At 43.3% G+C, this 26,037-nt stretch overlaps 1 protein-coding gene across 19 annotated transcripts in view; it reads left to right on the top strand.

The window, feature by feature from the left end:
* The window catches only part of PHF21A (PHD finger protein 21A), a 244,235-nt gene that overhangs the window by 175,801 nt on the left and 42,397 nt on the right, over nt 1-26,037 (top strand). The window contains exon 1 of one of the 19 annotated variants that reach the window (XM_038405076.2): nt 21,515-21,624. The exons of 17 other annotated variants lie outside the window; for them this stretch is intronic. In XM_038405076.2, coding sequence (XP_038261004.1) covers nt 21,592-21,624 — 33 coding nt within the window. In that variant the 5' untranslated portion in view covers nt 21,515-21,591. Of the gene's footprint in view, nt 1-21,514; nt 21,681-26,037 lie in introns of those variants that run through there. One more of the 19 variants, XM_038405079.2, reaches the window with a different exon arrangement.

Genomic DNA, 26,037 nt, shown 5'->3' with positions numbered 1-26,037 from the left:
CCTTTCCCCCCCCCGCTGCTGGTGATGGCTTATCTTAAGTGATCACTCTCCTTACAGTGTGTATGATCATAGAATATCAGGGTTAGAAGGGACCTCAGGAGATCATCTAGTCTCCTGTTCTCTGTGTGTGTGTATATAAATCTCTCCTCTGTTTTTTCCACCAAATGCATCCGATGAAGTGAGCTGTAGCTCACGAAAGCTTATGCTCTAATAAATTTGTTAGTCTCTAAGGTGCCACAAGTACTCCTTTTCTTAATGGTAAAATAGTATGTAGAAAGGGCAAAATCCCAGAATGTATTTTTGCACCATTCTATCTGTTCATGTTGATAGGACATCTTTCACACTTAGCAACACTGACACTTTTATTTCCATTCATGACCAATTTTTGAGAGATTTTGATGATAACATTTCTCTTTTTGTAGCTTTAAAGTAACTGGTCTCAATTATTCAGCTGCACTTTAGCACCTTGCTGCTGTAGTTGAGATAGATTAGATAGATGATTGATTTTTCCAAAAGCCCTGAATCTTTTCCTCCTATTCCACTCCAGTTCAGTGGTAAGATAAGATGGGAATGTTTGCATCTTGGACAAATACAAAGCAGATTTTATAGTTTGACTGATTCGAAAGACTTAGCTCCAGAGGTTCTTTAACTCTAGATTAATGACAGATGTGGAAACCCAGCGATGAATGTTGCCAGTCTTTAAGACATTCACTCACTCACTCACTAACACAAACAAAATCTGGGGAGGAGAACTATTTCATGCTTTTCAGCAGTTGGGTACCAAGACAGGTGTGTTTGAAATACCTAAGTCGGACGATTGACAGCTAATGTTTTTAGAATGCTCTGGAGGAAGACAAATTGTGTTTTCATTCTCTTCTCCTCAGTATCCCTTGTATGCTAAACCCAGGACTAATGCTTCTCCGCACGTTCACAGTTGGATTGTCGTTGGATTTAGGTCCAATGAAGTAACAATTCTGAGTTTAACTAAGATTATCTGTTGTTTGTAAGAGCAGGTTGAGCTGCTGGAACTGGTTTGCAGCATGAAACATGTTTACCCAGCAGTGTGTTGATGTGCTCCACAACAGGCAGCCGGCTTAAACATACAGCCAAAAAATGAGTTGAAACAACAGTTTGAAAAGGTACAGTGGGTTTTGCCCAATTCTTACACCAGTATTAAGTGCAAATTAAATTTTAACTTTGTTTTTAGTGCTGGCCTGGACCCCCACACATACTTTGTCTCTCCTCCCCCGCTCTCCTGCTGGTAATAGCTCATCTTAAGTGATCACTCTCGTTACAGTGTGTATGGTAACACCCATTGTTTCATGTTCTCTGTGTATATAAATCTTCCCACTGTATTTTCCACTGAATGCATCCGATGAAGTGAGCTGTAGCTCACGAAAGGTTATGCTCAAATAAATTTGTTAGTCTCTAAGGTGCCACAAGTACTCCTTTTCTTTTTGCGAATACAGACTAACATGGCTGCTACTCTGAAACCTGTCATATAAAACCAAAAACCCCATTAAGCCTTCTTTATATATCAAACAATCAAAACAATGTGCAAACAAATTTTTTTCATTGCAGGTTACCTGTAAAGCATAAAGTTAAGCAATTATAGAAGAAAATTCCTTGAGTTTTTTGTAATACAGTAAAAAGTGTTGGAAATAGGAGAAATGTCACAGAAAATTTCAGAACCAGCAACATATCTCTGATAAGAGATTGACCCCTTCAGCTCCAGCATGATGTTCTTGAGAAAGGCATGCTTGCTCCAACTTTCAGTACATAGTTTTCCAACTGTATTTTACAGTGACTCATAATTTTCAGAGATTTTGGTACTCAACACCTTTGAAATCCTTTGCTCTAAAAGTAACTTCAATGATGAAGTCTTAGAAATCATGGACTCAGGAGTTTTCAGACATGACTAATACATGCTCTGAGAGAGTAAAAAGTTGTAGCAGTATCAAGTGAAATTAAGATGTATGCAAATTCAGAATCTTTCTGCTTGCAGAAATAAAAGTGCAATGCAATTCTAAAATATGATTGTCTTCTGAAAAAGTGATATATTAGCCCTCCAAAACACTCAAGAAATCCTAAGCATCCTTATATCTCCAAAGGATTTAGTTGAAATGTAGCATTAAGAGACAATGGATGAAATTTTCAAAAGTACCTAAATGATTTAGGAGCTAAGGCCATATCTATTCTCGGAGCACTTCATTAGCATAGGAGTACAGGTATACGATATCATCAAAGTGCTCCTCTAGTGGATACCAAACAGACAAAGCTTTGCTCTATATTGGTATAGTAAAACCACCTCCTACAAATGAAACAAACTATACCGATTAAATTGCACTTTTGTGGCATAACTGAATCTCCTCTAGAATCAACACAGCTGTCAGTCAGGAATCCCCCCACCCCCTCTTCATATCACTGACTGACATCGAAATACTGGTAGAAATCTGTAATGCAGACAACGAATAAGACTCACTTTTAAAAATGGGCCTTGTCTACACAATGGGGTTATGCCTCCTATGAGGGTATTATTTCTAAAACGCACTAATATCTTGTGTGTTAATTGGTCCATGGAAACCCTCCTGGTGCGGCCTAAAGGTTCTCTAGTACGCTTTAATGCACTACTGTTTCAAACAACATCACATTACAATGCAGCAGTAGCATATATGGACAAGTTAACATGCAACTCATGAGCGTGCGTTAGAAATCACACCATGGTAGAGGTGCATTACCACACTGTGTTGATAAGCCTGAAGTCTCCTAAGTCACTTAGGTGCTTTTGAAAATGTTACCCAAAGTCTTAAGACATTTTGCTTCATATGTATTAGATACGTTCTCTGGGTAAACCACTGTTTAATAGAGAGATTGTATCTGACATGAGTACCCCCTCCTATTTGTGATCACACAGATTCTACGTACTCTCCATTAGTGGTAAAATAACATCCCTGCAACTACAGTCATTGTTTACCCCAGAAAGTAATCTTACAAATGTATTTATACATTTGTAGCTTCTTTTAAAAGCTATTCAGAAGCTACAAATGAGGAAGAGAACCAGCACCTTGCAACTGGTCAACTCTCAGCAGTCCAGCAGTAAGTGCTCTGCAACCTCTCAGTTTTGGAACCAGAGTATTGGATTACAGTGATTTTGATTGAGCTTGCTATTCCATAAAGACTTTGACTATAAGGTTAGGCTAAGTTGTACTAAAGTCTGAAGTGGCATTATTAAATTCAGTACAATCTGAGAAAGGAAGTACAAGATCTTCAAAAGCAGCTAGTCATTTGGGTGCCCGATTTGAGATGTTAGAGGAATCTGATATTCAGAATGCTGAGTGTACTCTCTCTGAAAATCAGGCCCCTTTAAGGAGTCTTGCCTCTCTTCTCATAAAGCAGTTCTGTCTCAGTTTTCCTCTCAGTAAAGTGAGATCTTTATATTATTGTCCCCTTTCCCAACATGCATTGTTTGAGGCTTACAATTCCCATCAACCTTGTGAAATCTGCCTGGATTCTACAGCTTCTTGGCTGATACTAAGATCAAGGGCAGTGCTGGGCTTATTGCCTGTTTTAAAGGGCCAGCATGTCCTGTTTCAGGCACTCCAAAGTTACCAAGATTTAAAAAACCCACAAAAACAAAAAATCTAGGAATAAAAAAAAAACTTAGCTAAAGGTTACCAAAATTTATCTTTAAAAAGAAATATTGCTTGATTATATTTCTGTCTATGAAGATGCATACAGGTGCCAGTAGCAGTGTAACAGACAGTAGAGTAGCACAGTGTAACAAACAGTAGAGGGAGACTGGTGAGGGAGAAGCAGGTTAATTACAAGAATAATATTATCCACTTACATATACCAGCTGTGTTCACAACTTGTTGGTTCCAAATTATTTGAAAGTATTTTAAAAACATTTCTTTAAAGATGCCAGGGGATATTATAAAATGCCATTGTTAAGAGCAGGTTTTATAGCACTATTTGGTTTTTCAAATAATTCAGATTCTATTTCCAGATTAATTGCCCATAGTCCCTCCTTCCCAAATTGGTTTCCGCTTTATCTGCAAAAGCATGTGCCAGCAGCACTGCTCAATGTACACAAACACTAATCTACTTTTGTGCACATGGAAAACAGCATTCCTGGCACTGAGTTAAAAACTCCCAGAGAATACATTATTAATAGGATAAGTCTCTCTTTCAGAAAGGCCTATCATTTATGTGGTCACTGTTGAGAAGGCTATAGATAGATCTAGTGTTGTTTGTTAACCATGCTGGTTTCTTTAAAAAAAGATGCTGAGAAGTACATGGAGAGATTTAATTTTAGAAAGTAATTTCCCTTTTGCTGTACTATAGTTGCAGACACTAATATGATCTAATTATAATGTAATGTCACCTTTTTATATTGCTCCATATGCTTTAATACTCTAAACAAGTTTTTCTTGGGAAGACTCTGCAATGAAGGAGAAGCATAGTAATATTCATTTTAATATAGTAAACAATTTTTCTGTTTTGTAGAATTGCATTTGGCATGTAGGGTCAAGATCGTGTATTCCATAGTTTACGAGGGGATGGGTGTGTGTGTATAATAGAGCTACATATGATTTTTGCTTAAGTCTGCGGTATTAAAGCGTTCCTTTTGTTACACATGCTGGACTTGCAGACGCTGTTGAGCCTTATCAAACACAGCCAGTTGGTGCTGCTGGTGTGAAGGCATAGGGGAGCTCTCATGTGGAAGGTTAATGGAGTGTAATTATAAAGAAAAATGAACTGCACAACCACTCTATCTCATTCTACCTGCACTGAGAGTGACAAGTGCTCTGATCTTTTATAAACCCTGGAGCAGAGGTTTAACCGTCTAAAATTATGACAGTGTAACTGTCAAACAAACACCATGTGAAGTATAGGTATGAACTTAATGATAGGAATGTTTACATTCCCTTATGTGTGTGATCTCTGTTAGGAATAACAGACTTTCAGCCACCAAGATAAGCTACATGTAAAACATAATTCTTTTATATTGCCTCCAGTTTCCAATCAGTTTGTCCATTTTTCTTTTACCAAAGGTGCTTTATTCTCATTGGGTAGTGTTTGATGAAACAGAGTGCATTTTCCTCTCAGGTGTCCATCAAAACCGAAAAGACATGCATGTTCCACAAGTGGCTTCTTCATCCCTACTCTTCAGATCACTGTTATCATGACAGTTTATTTCCTGCTGTGGAGGAAGTGATTACTTCTTTCAAGGCATGGTGCCCAAACCACCTGATAGATTGTACTTCAGGAGGGGCAAGCACAGTCACAGTATCTACCTCCCATGAGCTAAACATGGTTTGAGGTTACATGCTGTGGCCTGATCCTAGTATTTTGTTAGTCATTATGTATGTCTACTTAATTCATCATGTTTAGAGGGTCCTCTTGCCATGACTTCTGGAACACAGATGTCTTTTTGCTTTAAAATAATGCTAGAACACTTTAGTTTTGAAAATGTAACCATGAAATAGAAGGGAGATGTTAAGGGAGATTGGAGGACTTGACCAAATCTTGGTAATGGAGTGTTTCTGAGTACCTTTTCCTGCCTCTGAAATATCTGAAGGGTAAGCAAAGCTGTGTTGATTTTAGAGCTTTTGCCATATCCACACAGGGTTGAAAAGAGTGATGGCAACAACAGTGAAAATCCTGATTTGTTCTTACAAAGTCTAAAACATAACTCCACTTCCTACTGAGATGTCATATACACTAGGCCCGTGGAGCAGAAGCAGAACTGATGGCTTTGTTGCTTTCAGAGATGCATTATTGACTGATCCCTCCCTGATCCTTGGTATGATTAAAGGAGGGCAGTTGAGACTTGCAGTGACCACCACTGGAAGGGGAAAGAGGTGATTTAAGATTAATTTTGCTTTGTAATGCAAAATTTTTCCTTTGCCATATTAGATAAATTTTTGATGCTGCACCATCTTTTGACACATTTACTGAAGAGAAAAACAACAATGTAGCTTGAGTTTCCGTGGATATAATATACATATTCATGCTACAGGTCGAATGAATGAAAATTAAACATGGTGGTGAGCCAGATTATGATCCTGTGGTCTGATACGTGTCTACATTGTGAAATAGAACCATTACTAATACGGCTGTCAGCAAGCTGTTCAGCTGAACCGGTGCTGAATGCTATTTAGCTGTAAGTGTAAACAATGATAAACATGTCCTATACTGTTTCAGCAACTTGTTTAATCCCTGCTGAGACCTTCACACCTTTCCTCTATTTCTTGTTATCCCCAGAGTACTGATGAAAATTCAACAGGACAGAACTGGGGTGATCTTGGTAACAAGTTTATTATGCACTGTGTAAAAGAGAATTTCCTTTTTATAAGTTTTAAATTTGTTCCTGTTCAATTTAATTGAATATTTCCTTGTTTTTGTACAGAGAGAGAGTAAATAGGAGTGCCTGATTTACATCCTCAATATCATGTTATTCTGTATCCTTTATTATATCCCTTCTTATTCATCCTCTCTCTAATTTAAATAGTCTCAATCTTTTCAATCAGTGTTCGATGTCTGTAAAGCATTTTTAGATGTTAAATGCTAAGTGATATTGACAAAAACATCAGGGTTAATTTATTGTAGATCATTGTACAACATGTTATGGAGACCAATCCTTTTGTTTCTGTATCTATTTATTACTTTTACTGTAAAATGAAACTAGGGATCTTGCAATTAATACTTTTGCCTTTGACTGTGCATGAAATGCATAAATATGAACCGTATGTACTTTTCCCCTCAACTGCTGGAGAGAATGTGTGATTCAGTCGTGAGAAGTGGGTATAGGCTGCACCAGTGTACTGCTCAAAGTGAAAGTGGTTTCATTTCACATTCAAGGGACTGGGTCAGTGTATATAGTAGTACGTAGTATAATGATTTGATTTATAATCCTTTCCACTTGTGTTATTCAGAAGTGTTAAGGTTCACCAGATTATAAGGTAGGTTGCTTCATTTAAGGTTTATTTGTTAATTTGTTAAACAGGAAGTTAACTAATTTAAATTGCTTCACTGTTCCTGTATAACTACATTATCATCCCAGTTTTAAAGCTGTCACTTGACACATACGGGTAGTTGTACATAATATGAGTTAAATCACAAATGAGAGAGGAAGAAATAGTTTAGTGATGTTTAGCTTAGACCAGTGGCTACCATGCATGTATATTAGCTGCTTCCCCATAAGGGCTGTTCCTGTGGGTTCCCATTCATTAGAATAAATAATCATAAACCTTGATCTAAGACTTTATATACCAAGCTTCAGCCCATAACGCATTTTATAGGGCCATGTTGTACACCTTTGTAAAACCAGGTTCATTGGAACCACTGACACCACTTTAACTATAATATTGCAATAATATCTTGAAAGCTTGCGTGTTAAATATCAAAACCTTCTTTATGCACAGAATAGGCTTTAGTTTATTCATCTTTGAATCATAAAATCATATAAATTAGATTTAGTTTAGACCCATGAAGTCACATCTCTTTTAGGACCAGTGCAATATAGTTTTTCACAGAATATTTTCTAGTGCTTTGTCCAAACTGCTTTTAAATACTCAGTCATGGAATATCAACTGCTTTTGTATTTTTAATATTGTTATTTATAAGTGTTCCAGTCAGGGATTAGGCACTATACCAGGCACTTTACACAGTAGTAACAAAACAGTCCTTGCTCCAAAGAGATCACAGGTTGCTTTTATGAAAAATGTGACAGGTAGGTGAAACTGAGAAATGGGAGGAGAGGGGGAAGGAGCGGGAGGACAAAGTAACAGTAAAATAAGAATGTTTTGATAGTAGTCAACAGTTTTAGTTTGCCATCTGCCTTGCTGTTGTACAGGGAGAATATTTACATTTTTTTAAACACTATACTTGTTAGGAATATTTCCTGATGGTAAGGTTATTTATGTTGTTTAGTTTCATCCCATTTCTCCTAAATATACCCTTGTCCTATTTTTCAGGAATTCCCCCCCCCCCCCAAGCTTAATGTCATATTTGTATACTGACCAAGCTGCTCATATTAAGGTGTTTTAATTTTTCCTCGTGAATCCCTCCAACCCTTAGTAATTTTAGTTGCTTTTATCTGAATTCCCTCCACTTAATAAATATTTTATATGTAGAGTAGATAGTTTCTAAATTTGCTCAATTTGTAGATCAGAAGCAAAACTTATCAGGACTGCAGATTCGGTCTCCACTCCTTACCACCAGCAACAATAACGATTGAGTCAGCACTAGCTGTTTAATTCTGTTGATGATGCTTGATCTTCCACAGACGAATTGGTTCAGTGGTGTGGCAGTGATAAAAGACTTGATTTTGCAAGTAATGTAAGCAGAAAGATGTATACAGAGCAGATACGGGCAGCAACAAGGTGCTATCTTCACAGTCACTTTTGTGACTACCTCAATTTTTAAACTAAATAAAAAAAATTGATAAGCACATTTTGATTAAGAATGAAAGACCTACAGTAGTCTGAGGGTTTAAATGACCTGCTGATCTTATAAAGAATTTCTAATGGTTTTGCAAAATATTTTAGAATTTAATTTTTTGTTTCTTTTCCAAAGGAAAGAAATTTCACATTCTGTCTAAAAACAAGGAATGTTAACCCAGGAACTTCCTGTAAATTCCTGAATTGTGCAGCTGGAGTTTTGAGTAAATAATCAAACTGTAAAACATAGTGGAGTGTCATCATTCACATAACATACGAGCTCCAGTCTTTTTTATTTTAGCAGCACATAATAATGACAGAAGCGCTATTCACATGACCTCATTTCAATATTAGGTAATAAGATTCCAACGGTTAAATGTTAATGAAGATTTCTAAGCAGTTAAATGTAGAATCATATATACCCCACTTTATAATATGTTAAAAGAATGTTAAAGATGCAAAACCAAGAACTCAAAGTTTAGGAAATGCCAGAATTAAAATTGCCTGTTCAAACTTAATTCATCTCCCTGGTGCATATGCATGATAGGAACATAATATAAGAATGGCCATATTGGATCAGATCAAAGGTCTGTCTAGCCCAATATCCTGTCTTCTGACAGTGGCCAATGTCTGGTGCTTCAGAAGGAATGAATAGAACAGGTAATCATTAAGTGAACCCTGTCACCCAATCCCAGCTTCTGGCAAACGGAGGCTGGGGCACCATTCCTGCCCATCCCATTGATGGACCTTTCCTCCATGAATTTATCTCATTCTTTCTTGAACCCTGTTATAGTCTTGGCCTTCACAACACAAGAGAATTGCACAAATTGTTATATAGGGAGTTAGTGGCAGAGCTAGGAATGGAACCCAGCTATCCTGAGTCATATTTCAGTGCCTTTAAACCCAAGAGAACAACTGTCCTCTTCTTGCAGCCCTCTTTCTCCTATGGACTGAATGAGACAGGCATCCTTTAGAACAAATAGTACGTGCTCATGTAATTAAAAATTAATTCAAAATTCGTATGTGAAATGGGGTTGAATTAGGGTTGTATGGGAGTCTTAATTCTGACATTTCCCAGCTTCGGAATGCTTGACATGACAATCTTAATGTTCTTTTAAAATAGGGTTTTTATTTAATTTCCTAGAGCTTAAACAAACAAATGAACAAAATATTAAAAAGACACTAATTCTATCATACAAAACTATACTTAGGCCTCCCCTTTCCCCCCCACCCCCCGGTCATTAATAGGCTCTGAACCCATGATTTTTAATCACGGGAGGAAATTGGTAGCCGTAGTTGGCAATTATCCTCTACATCAGTGGTTCTCAAAGCCGGTTCCTCTGCTTGTTCAGGGAAAGCCCCTGGCTGGCCGAGCCGGTTTGTTTACCTGCCGCATTCACAGGTTTGGCCGATCGCGACTCCCACTGGCCGCGGTTCACCGCTCCAGGCCAATGGGGGCTGCGGGAAGCAGTGCGGGCTGAGGGATGTGCTGGCCACCCTTCCTGCAGCCCCCATTGGCCTGGAGCAGTGAACTGTGGCCAGTGGGAGCCGCGATTGGCCAAACCAGGGGGCGCAGCAGGTAAATAAACTGGCCCAGCCCACTAGGCTTTCCCTGAACAAGCGGCAGACCAGCTTTGAGAACCATTGCTCTACATGGATCAGCCACTAGATTGAGATAGAACGCACACTTTGCCAGTGTTTTACACAACTATTTGCTAAACTTCGGAGGAATGTTAAGAATCCACAAGTTGTAGAAGAAAGCCATTTAGTGAACATAGACAGCACAGCCAAGCACATAAATTTGGCACATTAATTCTAACAATCACTGAGACTGTGGCTGTGAAGTAGGTCTGCAATACAATATTAGAGGCAGGACCGTATTATCAGCTCTGCCAGAAATGACCTTGTTTAACCTCTCAGTTACACCTTCAGGAAGATGCGGGGATTGATACTTTCCTGACTTTAGTGAGAGTGGAACAATGCAATAAAATGGAGGTTCTCAAAATTCAAATCCTTTAGCCTTTTAGCCTGCAGGGAAGTGTATGTGTACAGACCTTGCCGGAGAACTCCCGCAGACACCGATCCCCGTCCCGAGAACGCCAATCCCAGTCCAGGTCTCGGTCCTGGTCCCGGGGATAATGGTACTGGTTTTGCTCCTGTTCCATTAGGAGTCGCTCGTCGACCTCTTGCCAGCACAGATCATTGGCACCGCTGTGGCCTTCACAGTCTGCGTCGCCACAGTCCGGTGCCGACTCCGGCCATTACAGTTACTAGCACCGTGCTCCGGACAGCAAGGACCCTCAGACGGAGTGGCACCCCCAATGAGGGCTGCCAGGTCATTGTCCCTTCTGGACTTCTTGGGCCTATCAACAGCACCAAGTGGCCCCGTCCATGGCGAGCTACTCAGTGCAGCGGTCCCGATCCCTGCACCAACACCCAACGGTGCCGGAAGCTACAGTGTCCAGGCCTCCAGCATCCCCCCCGGATAAACTGGAGAGACCAGCACCGAGTCCAGTGCCTTACCAAGGTCTCCCACCCTAGCCTGAGCCGGAGGCCCCTCCCATGGGAAAAGGGAAGCAGGAGGACCAGCCAGAGGGGGTTGAGCAGCTGCTATCCTCCCTGTCATCCTCTGATGAGGCAGTGGCAGGAACAGTGATGTTCGACCTTCTATCAATAGACCAAAGAGCCCACCCGGAGCTACTGCGTAGGGTCTCCCAGAGCTTGGGGTTGTAGGCCAAGGAGACAGTTGAGCAGGAGGACCCCATGATGGACATTTTGAGCCCCAAAGGTCCATCTAGAATAGCGCTCCTGCTCATTAAGACCATCCAATCAAATTATAAGACTATGTGGCAGACCCCGACTGCCAGCGCTCCAACGGCCAAAGATGTGGAGCGCAAGTACTTTGCCCCATCAAAAGGCTATGAATTCTTGTTCTGCCACCCAAGTCCGTGCTCCTTGGTGGTTTTGGCAGTGAATGAAAGGGAGCGCCATGGACAACAAGTTCTGGCACCTAAGGCCAAGGAGGCAAAACGCCTGGATCTTTTTGACAGAAAGGTGTACTTGTCAGGGGGCCTTCTGCTGAGGATTGCTAACCAGCAGGCCATCCTCAACAAACATAATTTTAAGGACAACTTCACGCAAGGTTCCCAACAGGAGTTTATGGCCCTGGTGGACGAGGGCAAGGCAGTAGCTAAGACCTCTCTCCAGGCCTCCCTAGATTCAGCAGAAGCAGCGGCCAGAACAATCGCATTGCGGGTGGTCATGAGGCACTTGGTGTGGCTACAGGAGTCAGGCCTGCTGCCTGAGGTCCAGAGTACGCTTCAGGACCTCCCCTTTGAAGGGTCCAGGCTCTTTTCAGACCAGACAGACGCGAGGCTGCATAGCCTTAGGGACTCAAGGGCTACACTTAAGTCGCTGGGTATGCACACGCCGGTGACGCAGAGGAAGCCCTTTAAGCCGCAGCCTCCCCCTCAGTGCCAGTACCAGCCTCATCATAGGCATGAACCTTACCGTAGGTGAGGCAGGGATAACAGGCGTCAGTGCAATAATAACAACAATAATGCACCGGATCAGAACCAAAGTCAGTACAGATCCCAGCCGGGCACTAAGCCAGGCTTTTGAAGGTGTGCTTGAGGACAGTGTACCAGACCAGTCACCGGATCCATCCCCTTGTTTCCTGAACCGCCTGGCCCATTTCTCCCATGCCTGGTCCAGCATTATGTTGGACCGTTGGGTCTTATGCATGATGTGGAATGGGTACTCGCTGCAATTCTCTTCCCTCCCTCCCTCCCACCCCCTTACCCGTCCCTCTTCAGGGACCCCCTCTTACGAGCATCTCCTAGAGAAGGAGGTTCGCTCGCTGCTGGAGGCGGGGGTAGTAGAGGCGGTGCTGCACAGACTAAGGGGGAAAGGTTTCTACTCCCAGTACTTCCTCATCCCTAAGGCCAAAGGGGGCCTTCGTCCCATTTTAGACTTGTGCGGGCTCAACAAGTTCCTAGTCAAGGCCAAGTTCTGCATAGTCTCTCTGGGCACCATCATCCCTTCTCTGGATCCAGGAGGCTGGTACACTGCCCTAGATATGAAGGACGCATACTTTCATATCGCCATCCATCCAGCACATCAGCAGTTCCCGCGCTTCACCATGGGCCAAGAACATTACTAGTTTGCAGTTCTCCTGTTCGGTCTAGATGCGGCCCTGTTCATGAAACGCATGGCAGTGGTGGCAGCCTTCTTACGGAGGCAGAGGATCTGGCTCCTGGCAGGTCGATCCGAAGCTGAAGTCTGGGGCCATGTGGAGGTGGCCCGGAGATCGTTCCATGAGCTGGGGCTCCTGGTCAACGTCCCCAAGTCCACTCTTCTGCACATGCAGAAAGTAGAATTCATAGGGGCGGTCCTGGACGTGGTGCAAGCCAGGGTAAGCCTTCCAGTATCCCGATTCCAGGCTATCCAGCAAGCGGTGGCCTCCCTTCGCCAGTTTCCAACGACAACGGCCAGGTGCTGCCTGTGGCTGCTGGGCCACATGGCAGCATGCACACACGTGGTCAGGCATGCCAGACTGAGACTCAGGATGCTGCAGGTATGGCTCGCGCGGGTGTACCGCCCAGGCAGGGACCCCCTGGACTTCGTAGTGACAGCCCCAAGGAACGTGCTGGACTCCCTGCCATGGTGGCAGTCCCAGCCTTGCGAAGACATTCTCTTTGCCGCCCCACAACTGGACCTGATGCTTGTGACAGACACGTCAGACCACGGATGGGGGGGCTCACCTGGGGGACCTCAGGAATCAGGGCTTGTGGTCCAGAGCAGAGCAGTCGCTCCATATCAATGTGTGGGAGCTTAGGGCTGTTCGTCTAGCCTGCCAGACCTTTCACGCCACTCTGAGTGGTCACAGCGTGACAGTTCTGACAGAAAACACTACTGCCATGTTTTATATAAACAAGCAGGGCGGGCCCATTCCTCGCCGCTCTGTCATGAGGCTCTCCTCCTCTGGTACTTTTGTATAGCCCACGCCATTCACCTCCAGGCATCGTATCTCCCGGGGGTTCGAAACAAGCTGGTGGACTACCTCAGCAGGTCGTATCGCATGTACGAGTGGATGCTCAGAGCTGACGTTGTGCTTTTGCTCTTCTGCAGGTGGGGTTTTCCCCAGGTAGATCTGTTTGCCACCAGGGCCAACGCCCAGTGCCCGTGGTTCTGCTCATTCCAGGGCCACAGCCCGGGCTCAGTTGCAGATGCATTTGCGATCCTGTGGGGTGGGGGCTTGAGGTATGCTTTTCCCCTGCTCCCTGTACACAAGGTCCTGCTCAAGGTATGCAGGGACAAGGTGGCAGTGGTCCTCATCGCCCCGGCATGGCCCCGCCAGCACACGTACAGAACGCTCCTAGAGCTGTTGGTGGAGGCCCCTACACTGGGACCTCATCACGCAGGACGGCGGGCGGCTTCTCCACCCTGAACTGCAATCACTACACCTGATGGCGTGGAAGTTCTGTGGCTAAACGCCTTGGAGAGCCAGTGCTCTCTTCGTGTGCAGCAGATTCTGCTTGACAGTAGGAAGCCCTTTACCAGGGCTACCTATGTGGCCAAGTGGAATAGGTTCTCGTGTTGGTGTGAGCCCCAACAGGTGCAGCTGTGCCAGGCCCCAGGGCAAGCCATCCTCAAGTACCTCCTGCAACTCAAGCAGCAGGGGCTGGCCCTGTCCTCACTCAAAGCGCACCTGGTGGCCATCTCTGCCTTCCATCCGGGGTTTTCAGGGGACTCGGTCTTTTCCCACCCATTGGTGGGACGATTCCTTAAAGGATTGGAGAGGATGTTTCCGTACTCATGTCCCCCAGGCCCTCCTTGGAACCTTAACTTGATCCTCTCTAAGCTCATGGGACCCCCATTCGAGCTCCTCCCTACCTGCTCCCTCCTCCACCTTTCCTGGAAGGTGGCATTTCTGGTGGCCATGACCTCGGCCAGAAGGGTGTCTGAGCTGAGGGCTCTCACCTCTGAGCCACCGTAAACAGTGTTTCACAAGGATAAGGTGCAGCTCCGACTGCACCCCAAATTCCTCCTTAAGATGGTCTTGCAATTCCATTTGGGCCAGAATGTTTGTCTGCCGGTGTTTTTTCCAAAACCCCTACGGACTCGAGTCACAGCAGCCTACACACCCTGGATGTTCGTCTAGTGCTGGCGTTCTATTTGGAGCGCACCAAGCCCTTTCGTAAATCCGTGCAGCTGTGCATGGCCGTCGCCAAGAGGATGAAAGGCCTCCCGGTGTCAGTGCACCGTATCTTGTCTTGGATTACAAGCTGCATCGGGGCATGCTATGAGCTCGCAGGTGTTCTGGCCCTGGTGGTCACGGCCCACTCGACCCAGGGCATAAGCAACTTCCACAGCTTTCCTGGCACAGGTCCCAATCCAGGAGATCTGCAGAGCAGCCACCTGGTCCTCGGTGCACGCCTTCATGACCCACTACATGGTCAACCACCAGGCCAGAGCGGACGCGGCAGTTGGCAGAGCGGTCCTCCAATCAATTTTCCATGACTCCTACCTTCCTCCAGAGGTAAGCTTGTGATTCACCTAATGTGTAATGGACTTGAACAAGCACTCGAAGAAGAAAAAATGGTTACTTAACTTCTCATAACTGTTGTTCTTTGAGATGTGTTGTTTACATCAATTCCACCACCCACCCTCTTACTCCTCTGTCGGAGTCGCCAGCAAGAAGGAACTGGAGGGGGTTAGGCGGCAGGGGTATATATGCACGGTGCAGTGGCGCCAATCGGGAAGGGAAAAAGTTTCCGACGCTTGTGCACGCGACGTGCGCACACCTTATGTGGAATGGACGTAAGCAACACATCTCAAAGAACAACAATTACGAGAAGGTAAGTAACCATTTTATCCTTATTCGTTATAACAGGATATGTTGTGGTCACGGGCAGTTTAACTTCCATCTTTACCATTGGGGCTTCTTGAACATTTTTCCTAGCCTTGTGGAGCTCAAGAACAAACAGCATGCCGACAGGTTATGGACTGCCCTCTTTATCATCCTGTTGGTAGATGGATTCACTTGATGTTTTTGGATGCTGCTGTCGTGATAGATTGGCTACATTACTTACCCAATATCTGTTTCATTGTTTGTATCATTAGAAATCATATGCTAGAAGAAGGCAACTTTTTGACAAAGACCAGTAAATCTGGGGCATTTTTAAGATCGTGTTTCCCAGAGATCTTTTTTCCCCTTCTTTCTTGAGCAACTGCAGCAGTGCTCAAAAGTCTGAACCCCAAGTGGAAAATAGCATGGCAGATGAGCAGTGTAGGAAGAAGGGGCAGAACTGCTCCTTGACCCTTATTGAGTGTTTGGTCAGGGACTTGCACCTAACCTTTGGCCAGGATCTTCCACCATGGCACTGACAAGGAAATGATGATTTACCCTCCCTCTATTGACCTCTGGCCTTTTGTTCTAGATTGGGATCAGCTTCTCTGTGTCTGCTGGCTCCTGCTTGGGCACAGCAGCTGTGGAAGCTGGTTCCTTTCTAGAAACAAAGGTGAATGGCAGATTCTCCCTGCCTTTCCAAAAGGGATCAACATCTGAAAGGAAGTATAAAAGAGGGGTGTAAGTTACCTGGGCCTGTGTCAGTAGCCACCCCTGGTGACTGCAGCTCCACTACACTTCAGGTACTGTTGCCCCATGCACTCAGACTATAGAGGAAAAAGAACACACCCTATACAGACGCAAAGAAGCTAAAGGACTCCTAGGCTCAGCTGTGGCTCTCTGTTTTTCTTTCTTATTCCTATACCAGTAATTTTCTTAACCTGTCCTATTGTTTGGGTGCACCACATTTAGGATTTCCACTCCACCAGCAGGCCAAATACATTTTTAATGAGGACCTACTATCATGGAGACTCGTCTGTCTGAGATACCACAGAGCTCTGCCTCTCCTCCAGGCCCTTGGACTCCCCATTCTCTGCCCCCAATCCCAGGTTCTGGCAAACGGAGGCTAGGGACAGTATCCCTGCCCATCCTGGCAAATAGTCATTGATGGACCTATCCTCCATGAATTTATCTCGTTCTTTCTTTAACCCTGTTATAGTCTTGGTCTTCACAACACCCTTCTTCAAACACCACCAAAGGACTCTCAATTGACTTCAGTAGAGTTGTTGGTGCTCCGCATCTCTGAAAATCAGGAAACTTACTAAATACAGATATGTTTCTAACTTTAGGCCCACACAGTTGAAAATTTTGGCCTATATCTTTAGACCCACACAAGAGTCACAATACTGCTAACAGTCAGTTGTAGGCTTTGGTTCCTTGAAGAGGAACATTTATTTCTGCTGACTTGAACATCTATTTTCTTCTAGACAGAAAAGGTCCATAGATAAGGCCCATGCTAGGCGTAACTGAAGAGATACAGAAGAAGCTATGTAATAGCATGCCATATCATGCAATAGCAATTTTAGTGAGTAATCTCAAATTCTTCAGTATGTTATTACTTTACTTATCAAAGTTCCATTAGAACTTTACTATAGAAAATTCTTTCCTGGGTATCTGGCTGGTGAATCTTGCCCATATGCTCAGGGTTTAGCTGATTGCCATATTTGGGGTCGGGAAGGAATTTTCCTCCAGGGCAGATTGGAGAGGCCCTGGAGGTTTTTCGCCTTCCTCTGTAGCATGGGGCATGGTTGACTTGAGGGAGGCTTCTCTGCTCCTTGAAGTCTTTGAACCATGATTTAAGGACTTCAATAGCTCAGACATGGGTGAGGTTTTTCATAGGAGTGGGTGGGTGAGATTCTGTGGCCTGCGCTGTGCAGGAGGTCGGACTAGATGATCAGAATGGTCCCTTCTGACCTTAGTATCTATGAATCTATGAATTTAAAGCTAATATGCTAAAGATCCTTTGTAGGATCTGTTCACCTTGCTCCTGAACACAAAAAAACTTCCAAATAAGTGAAAATTTCCCCTAATCTGAATTTGGAAGACTAGGATTGCCAAAGTGTGGCTTGCAAGCCAGATATCCTCACAAGAATTGGAGTGTGGCACTTGACCTCTGTAATCTTTAATCAAGCTCTGGCTAAGACACTACAAGTCCCACCATATAATTCCAGCAGGCTAATTATACAGAGCTAGGCTTACAAACACAGATTCATAACTCCTGGGTCTGTCCAATCTCCCCTCTCCAGCAGTAAAACTGAAGGGAAGGCAAATGTCCAGGTCCCCTTACCTCACTTTGTCAGTGAGGCAATTTACCAGCAATTCTCTTCCTCTTATGGCATTTTGGTATCCATCCACTCCTACTCCCACCACATCACACCCCCTCTGTTCTACCCTGGCCTGTACCAGAATACCCCCTGTGCTGGGACTTCTGTGGAACCAGCTCTGCTCTGGGCAGGGGTATTTTCAGCACCAAAGGACTGTGACATCACTATGCTTCAGTGAAGAATTTTCTCCATTAAACTCAGCCCTTAGTCCTCTGATAAATTGGGAAGATTTTGGAAGTTTCTGTTTTAAATAAAGTATTGGGAAAAAATGTAAGGATTTGCCTATTAAAATGTAAATAAATTTTATAAGAGAAATGTAAATTGGTACAGCTCTGTATATTTCAATTATTACTCTCAGTAAATGGATCCTGTGGATATGGCACTTCATTCCCATTGATGTTAATGTCATTTACACGCATACATCAAGAAGGGAATAGATCCCAAAGAGAGCATTATTTTTTAAATAAAACTATAAGCACTGGTTTAATCAATACTATAATATATGGAATCTTGACTTCCTGCTAAATATGTATTCAGAGAATCAAGTGGTTTCTAAATGAGTGGGCTTGAATTTTGTTAACAAAAGGTTATAGTCTAAAACCAGCACAGTAGTTGCTGCATTGTTTCCTAAAAGTGCAGACTAGACATTCAGATATCTCAGATTTCTATAAACCTTGAATCATTCTGTCAGTGGAATAATTTCTGTCCCCTCTGACCTAGAATCCTGCATTATATCTCTGCATCCTCAGTCATATTCACTGATAGTTATTCATTTTTTACTGTATTACTGTTTTTTACTATTGATAGTTGTACATTTGTCCTCCTTATTAAATATATGTGCATTTAGCTTTGCTACTCCTAAATTATGGCTTTAGTAAATATTTTCCAGTTTAAAGAATAAATATGTGGCAGTGTTCCTTAATCAGCTCTGTTGTCTACAGTGTACATTTTGGTATCTTTCTGTTTCATTTAAAAGCATAGCTATTGTATTTCCCATTCGGTAACAGCAGGATTGTTTTGAAGGGAATGGAGGAAGAGGAGATTGTTTTTAATAAGTTCTGGCATAGGCAGCAAATACTTTTTTTTTTCCCAAGACAAGAGTTCGGGTATTATTTGAAATCGTTGTTTTCTCTTGCTGTTTCATTCTCAGCAGTTGGCAAATCTTAAATCATAGAGAATGTTCCTAGTGCATTGTGAAAATGTAGAAGAGTAGACTTCATAGTCCACTTCCTGAATGTGGTGGAAAGTTACAGCAACTTGCTAGCAGGCAGCTGGTACATTGAAACAGAGCTAGCTTTGTTTCCATGGTAGAAAAAGGTACAAAATGGATAGCCTTGTAATATTCTCCCTCTCTGAAGTTTAAACAATAAAAATAGGATGTCCTTTTTATAGGAATAGTTTTTGGTGGGTGTTCTAAAAAGAAAATACAAAATCACCAAAGGGAATGTAGAGACATGGTGCAAAAGTTGCTAAATCCCTAGACCTGAAAATTCTTGGAACAGGCTTGCTACATGAATGAGACAATAGCATCACTGAATGTATCAATATTGATAACAATTACAATGTGTAAGAAACACTCAGGTAAGATGTCAAGGATTCTTTGAACTCTTCAGTGTGAACAGGGCTTAATGAAACCTACTGATGACATCAAGGGACTAGGAGCCCTGAAATTATGCAGTAGACTTAATAAGCAGTGTTTGACAAATGAGTTTTGAAGTGGTCTGATAGTAGCCACTGCACAGGACTGGCAGGTCTTCTTTGGATAGAATACAGTAAAGAAATAAAGTGAAGGAAGTGCTTGTCTACACTACAGGTTATGTCGGTATAACTTATGTCACTCGGGTATGAATAAGCATATAGTGTCTTCACCAGATGCATGCTTCTAGTGTAGACTAGCCATTATTTTCCCTTTTCTTATGGGTGGAAAGGGGTGGTTGGTATTAGGCTTCAGATGGATTCAACCAATTTTAAAATGATGAGAGGCAGGCAACTTTTCATAAATGTCCAGTATTGAGAAAAAGTAACTACACGGGAACTTGGACATATATGAAACCTTTCCTTATGTGTGTCTGATGTAGAAAAAACTATCAAATTGTGTTAGATAGTTTATCTGAGTTTAAAAATGTGAAGAAACTGTTAAGAACGGGGACAAAAGAGTTGCAAATGTCTAGGCTTCCAGACCTTAAGGAGATATTTTCAAAGGGTTGTGCAGGGTTTTAGATATGTAATTCCTGTTGATTTTAATAGGAAACATGTGGTCATTGCAAATTTACCCTGAAGTCTTGTATGTACTGGAGCACAAATTGTATTCAAAGCTGATTAAGCATAGTCCTGGCAACATCATGGTTGAGAACTATTTTTTTACCACACTTCTAGCATGATTTAATGCCCCAGAGTGGATAGGGATTTTTTTCAAACCACTATGCTGTCAAATCCAGCTCTAGCAAGGTTCCACTGCAACTGTTGAATATAGTCCCCAGTCCTGCAAACAGAGCTGTGTGGATGGACCCTTGTGTAACCCAGGCCTGCTTGGTGTGGCTCTCTGTCCCCCTCTATTGTCACCTAGCCCAGCTAGAGATTGATGAGTCTGTTATAGCCTTAGCTAAAAGGCACAGGGCTGCCCAGGGGGAGGGCAATTTGCCCTGGGCCCCACAGGGGCCCTCATGAGAGTTTTCAGGGGCCCCCACAATAGTTTTTGTTGGCAATTTGGTAGCGGGAGGGTCTTTCAGTGCCACCGAACACACCCGGAGTGAAGGACCCAGCGCCGCTTCTTCCGTTCCGGGTCTTCAGTGGCAATTTGGGGGGGGGGGCTTCCGTTCCATGTCTTCGGCGAAGACCCGGAGCAGAAGAACCCCCGCTGCCTAAGACCCCAGGCCTCCTGAATCCTCTGGGCAGCCCTGAAAACGCATGTGGCATTTAGCTCATTCAGTAATGGCTCATACACCTGAGCTTCAGGGGTCCTGGGTTTGATCCCGCCTGTTGATGACTGGGATCCATCAGCATTACACTTGCACCTGGCTGATAGATCCCCATTGACTTCAATAGGTTCCATGAGTGTGCAAAGATTTGCCCTCACAGATCTGACTGCATAGAATGTAATTGTTTTCAGTGTGGTACAAACTGGCACCATTGCAGCAAAGTTTGAAAACTGTTTCGGACATGGCTATGAGCTCTAATATGGACAGGTGCCTTAGGAGTTGTGTAGTAAATTGTCTGATTTTGCAGGTGAAACTAAATTATTTGTGTATGTACAATTCACAACTGCCCTTGGTAATGAATAATGAACACACTGTCCTGTGGCTCTCTGGCTGTGGAGTAATTTTGTAACTTCAATGCAGGTGTATTTTTATTGACAGTTAGAAGGAATTTAACTGACAGAAGTTATTGGTCTCTCCTAGAAACTTCAGTTTTACTGGTGGTTCCTCCCAACTGAATATCCTTATAATAATTGTGGGGATAGAAAATGAGGCTATCAAGCAACTCTCAGCATGTTCTAAAAAGCCAGAGTAGACTTCTAACAAAACAAGTTTTTTCTGCTTACGCTATCTGTCCTGTGCCAAATATGCAGTCGTCTTTTTCCTGCAGGGTAATAATGAAAGTTTGCAAGTGTTTCGCTCCTTTTTTTTCCTCCCCAGATCTCCTGGGCTTTGTTTCAGGACCTGGGGGAGGATCAGTTGTGAATGTGATGTGACTCACTTGACTCCTACTCTCCGAAATCCTGTTCTGATTGGCTGTCACCTTGCTGTAACTGCATGGTTTAGGAGTACTCAAGCCTGACTGCCTTTTTTTCCTCCTTTTCCTACTGTTCCCTGCTGTTGTAAAGAACACTGTGGGAACGAGTTCTTGCATAGTTGCTGCTGGTTTTCTTGAGTTAGGAAATCAGTAGAAGAACACCATTATCACTGAATTTCTTATGGATGGCTTCTTATGGACCTGTTTGTGTCGGGTACAGTAATTCTTTAGTTTCCTGTGCAGTTTTTATGTGGAGTTCATTTTTGGCAGGTATTACAAATTTGTGTTTATATCCTGTCCTCTGCTGTGTTCTCCTCTCCTCCCCCTCAATTCGGGTTACTCTCTGGAAATTTGTTCTCTCAGTTCCTGTCTCTGCTTGCTGACATGGCACTTTAGCTTGTTACCATGGTTGATGTTTTCAGAAAGTAATTTTAGATTATTGTTAAATTGTTAAATTATGAATGGGCTGACAGACACAGACCAGTTAAGTCTCCATATAAAATTCTTGAATTAAAAAAATATTATTTACACTACTGTCTTTACTGTGTGCTGTAGGAGGAAACAAATTCAGGCACTGTTAGTCCTTGGCAGTTTTTGGCACTTTTGTGAATACAATAGGAAGTTGTTAGTTTTCACTTTGGTCATTTTCAAACTCCCAATTTTTCTGTGATTTTGGATCTGCTTTTCTTTTAATCTCAAGTATCTGGCATACAACTATGGAGATAGTTGTCAGCTGACTCTCCTCAGAATATCAAAGAGCATTTTTAGCAGCCAAATAGCTTTTGCTTAATACACTTGATAGTTGCTGAATTCAGTCATTTGCAAAAAGGTTAATAATGTGAATTCACAAGTTTAATTGTGTACTTAACAAGAGTTGAATTTCCTTTCTAGTGGGCAGTGTCTCTGATCTACTTTTTTAAAGTTAAAGATATGAAACCCTCCAATTTGGCATCCCACACCGACTGTTTTCTTTCTCTGGGAGGTTGGTAGGTGCAAGCATAGTTTTAATTTTCCTTAGGCAGGGAATTTGGAATCAAAAACATGGATTATTACAGCTAGAGTTGTGTAGAGGACAGAAGTTCTGTTTTGCAAAAGAATTTCAGTTTGCAAAATTTAGCTTAGTTCCAAATTGGTGCAAAAATCAAAAATTTCAAAGTTCTCCACAAAGGAATATTTCCCCCTTCTCCCCTTCCAAAAAATTGTTTCAGGTAATTCAAAATGTTTTATTTCAATTTTAACTTTTTAGAATTTTGTATTATAGTATACCATAACAGAAAGTAAAAATCTGTTTCAAAACAAAAAATCAAAATGTTTCATTCCAAAAATATCAAAACAGAATATTTTTGACATTGTTAGAACTTTTCTTTCTTGGTTTAAAAAACAAAATTCCAGCAAAATCAATGCAATTTCTCAAAGCAATTTGATTTTGATGGCATTGCGTATCCAATGGAATTTAATTCCATTAAAATTTATCTACTCCATTCCAGTTTTAGCTGAGCCCTTTCTACTAGGCCACCATTCTTCCCATTTATTTCATTGCTCTTGAGGGGGACACACTGTAGAGCTGGACTGGAGAGTATGACTTCATAGTCAAGAGGGATTTACTTGTTTCTCCTGAGACTTTGAGTCTGCCCTAAATTGACCGTGGGAGGGGGTATGTGGAAAGCAAGATAGCCTTTTCCTATGCCACCCAAAAGACTGAAAGTATCCCATTCATGTTGTTCCCAATCCTAGCCTGCCCTAAAGTGCGAGTGTGAAGCTGAGCTTATCCTTGAGCCCAGGTTGCCCATATGAGGTAGCTAATCAGCCCTTCAGCCTGTAAAGTGATCCTCTGAGGATGAAGAAAAACTATCAGGAGAGGGAACTTTTATATAAGTCATCCTTGCGTTTCATAAAATCTATAAAGTAGTAGGAAATCTTTACCCTCACCCCGCAAAAAATGCCTGTGCCATGATTCCACACACACCCCCCCCCGCCATCAAAACTGTTTGCCCTATTAGACCCTCTTTTATGTGGTGGTGGTGGTGGTGGTGGTGGTGGTGGTGGTAATTACATTTTTTAAAAATACATGAAAAAATGTTGACGTTGCAAAGTCAAGGAATCAGAAGTTAGGAAATGTCAGAATTAAGGGTGCCTGTGCAGTCTTCATTTGGACCCCTTAAGTAGAGCAGGAGTTCTACTGTAGTTAAAACTGAGATTTGCTTATTGTTTAACTGCGAGTTTTTTAAGGTATCTAGTATTTAATTACATGTTCACATACTATTTTTTCCACTGTCTCATTTAGTCCACAGAATACTGTCTATTCTGGGAATGAATCAGGGTTGTGTAGTGCATGAAGCTTTGTCTGTACAATCCCATCCTCATCTGTTTTAGATGTTGAAAGATGTATAATGAATTTTCTGGGTGCCCAAACAGGGGCGATATTTGCAGAACTTCTGAGTAGTACTCCTTGATTGGGGATGTATTTTGAATGCATACAATGACTAAAAATGCTAAGTAGTCTGAAAAATTAGGCCCTAGGTGTCCCACCCAAATTAGTAGACATTTTTTACCTTAATTTCTCTATGCCTCAGTTCCCAATTTGTAAAATGGGGGTAATAATGGCACCTCCTCTGCATAAGGGTGTTTTGAAAATAAATTAATTGATATTTGTGAAGTACTTGGAAAGTACAGTGAATGCATCTTGGAAATGCCCATGAGGAAATTAATAGTTTTGCATTCAGTACAGGAGTTGGATCATGGGTGGCACATGAACTGCTGGCTGGGGGAGGCTAAACCCCAGCCCTGCCCCTTCCGGCCAAGGCCCCACTGGAGCCAAGCCCCACCTCCCATCAGAGCCGCCTCCCCCTTGCCCCCCACAGCTGCTGGCCCAGTTCCACGGCTAGCACTCAGCCCCAAAGGCGTGCTGGGAGGGTGGGCAGCGCACAGCCCCATCCTCCCAACCTGGGGGAGCAGGAAGGCAGGCGGTGCGTGGCCCCATCCTCCCCAGCTCAGGAGGGTGGGCAGCGTGGAACCCCAGTTCTGGAGTGTGGGAGGGAGGGCAGCACGTGGCCCAGCCTCCCCAGCTCCGGAGCGTGGGGAGGCACGGCCCCAGACCCAGAGCACTGGGGGGCTGTATTGGGAGCCAGGAGGACTACTGGAGCTGCAGCGTCACAGCAGGGGGCGGGGTCATGCCTGGTTGTTTGGGGTGGCAACGCCTCCCCCTGCCTATGTGACCCGCTGCCCATGGGTTGGATGATGTATAATAGATAAGACCTGAAGCCACACTTTGAATGAGAAGGATAAAAAGAATATTGAGTAACAATACACTCACTGAGCACTGTCCATTCTGTACTCTGAATGAGATAGGGGTGTGTGGAAAATACAGTTTGAAATCATTTAATTAAGACCGTCATAATGCATACAAAGACGAGGGCCTGTGATGGGATCTATCAGGCCTTTTTTGATTGCCTGGGTTTTCCTTTAGCAGTAGTGGTCTCAGGCCTAGGCTGTCTCATAGGAAATGGATGGATTCAACCCCTATAAGATAAGACCGACGGTCTGCGTTCACACCCAAAAAACAGGTACAGGCTTTCTTGGGATTGACCAGCTGTTATTGAAGGTTCATGTCCCATTTTGCAGCTCTTTTGGCAGCTCTCATGAAAGTCACTGCAACCAGAACAATCTCAGTGAATAACTGAATATAACAAGCCCTTTACCAAAATAAAGACTTTCTTCTTCAAGTGATGGTCCCTGACTGTATTCCGCTGAGGGTTAAGCACATGCACCATGTGCCTGGAGCCAAAGCTTTTGAAAGTAGTACTGTTCTGTGGTCTGAGCATGTGCCCTGTGCTGCCTCGTCTTGCCTGAGGTGATAAACAGGTGCGACAGGCTGCCAGCGTCTCCAGTTCCTTCTCAAGGCCACATGATCCAAGTCAGAGATTCTATTCCTATCATCCTAGTGATGAACTTTCCAAAACTTTCGTTAGTGCTGTTCGTAGTTTAAATTTCTTATCTGTTCTGCATTTATTTTTTGGTTTTTCTTTGATTCTTCCTTTCATACCTGATTTAGAACTTGGGACGCCACTTCGGCAGTGTTTCCTCCAACTTTACACCCCTCGCCCCCGCTTCCACCTCCATAATGTGGGCCTGGGTATTGGATTATGCTGAAGACGCTGGGTTTCAGAACCTGTCCTTCCTGCCCTCACTAGTTTTCCATCAGCAACGAGCACCAGTGCTGTTTGTACTGCTTGGGGGAAGCCCATATCGTGTCCAGGTGAAGTATGTGCCTCTCCTGCCCATACTTGGGAGAACCAGAGTCTCCGCTTCAGGAAAGACTTTATGGAGGCTGCCATGGGACCAGTATCAGATCTTGGATGGGGAACCCCCTCCCTTTTCCCCCCCAGTACATCAGCCTGAATAGGCGAAGCATGCCCCTCCCGCCACAGAACCTCCATCAGGCTCCGTTGGTACCAGTGCTAAGAACCCCACACTGGGGCTTAGCCATGAACCAAGGAAGGATGCACATAACCATGGCAGTAGGTCTTCCTCCAAGTCTCAGAAGTACTCTGCACCGTCCATGGGTTATGGCCATCCATGGGTTATGGCTAGGATGATTGGCAAACTGGGAGCCATGATGGCTAACCCC

Source organism: Dermochelys coriacea, chromosome 6 (genome assembly GCF_009764565.3).
Source record: "Dermochelys coriacea isolate rDerCor1 chromosome 6, rDerCor1.pri.v4, whole genome shotgun sequence".
NCBI lineage: Eukaryota > Metazoa > Chordata > Testudines > Dermochelyidae > Dermochelys > Dermochelys coriacea.
This window is presented reverse-complemented; position numbering and strand designations above follow the sequence as displayed.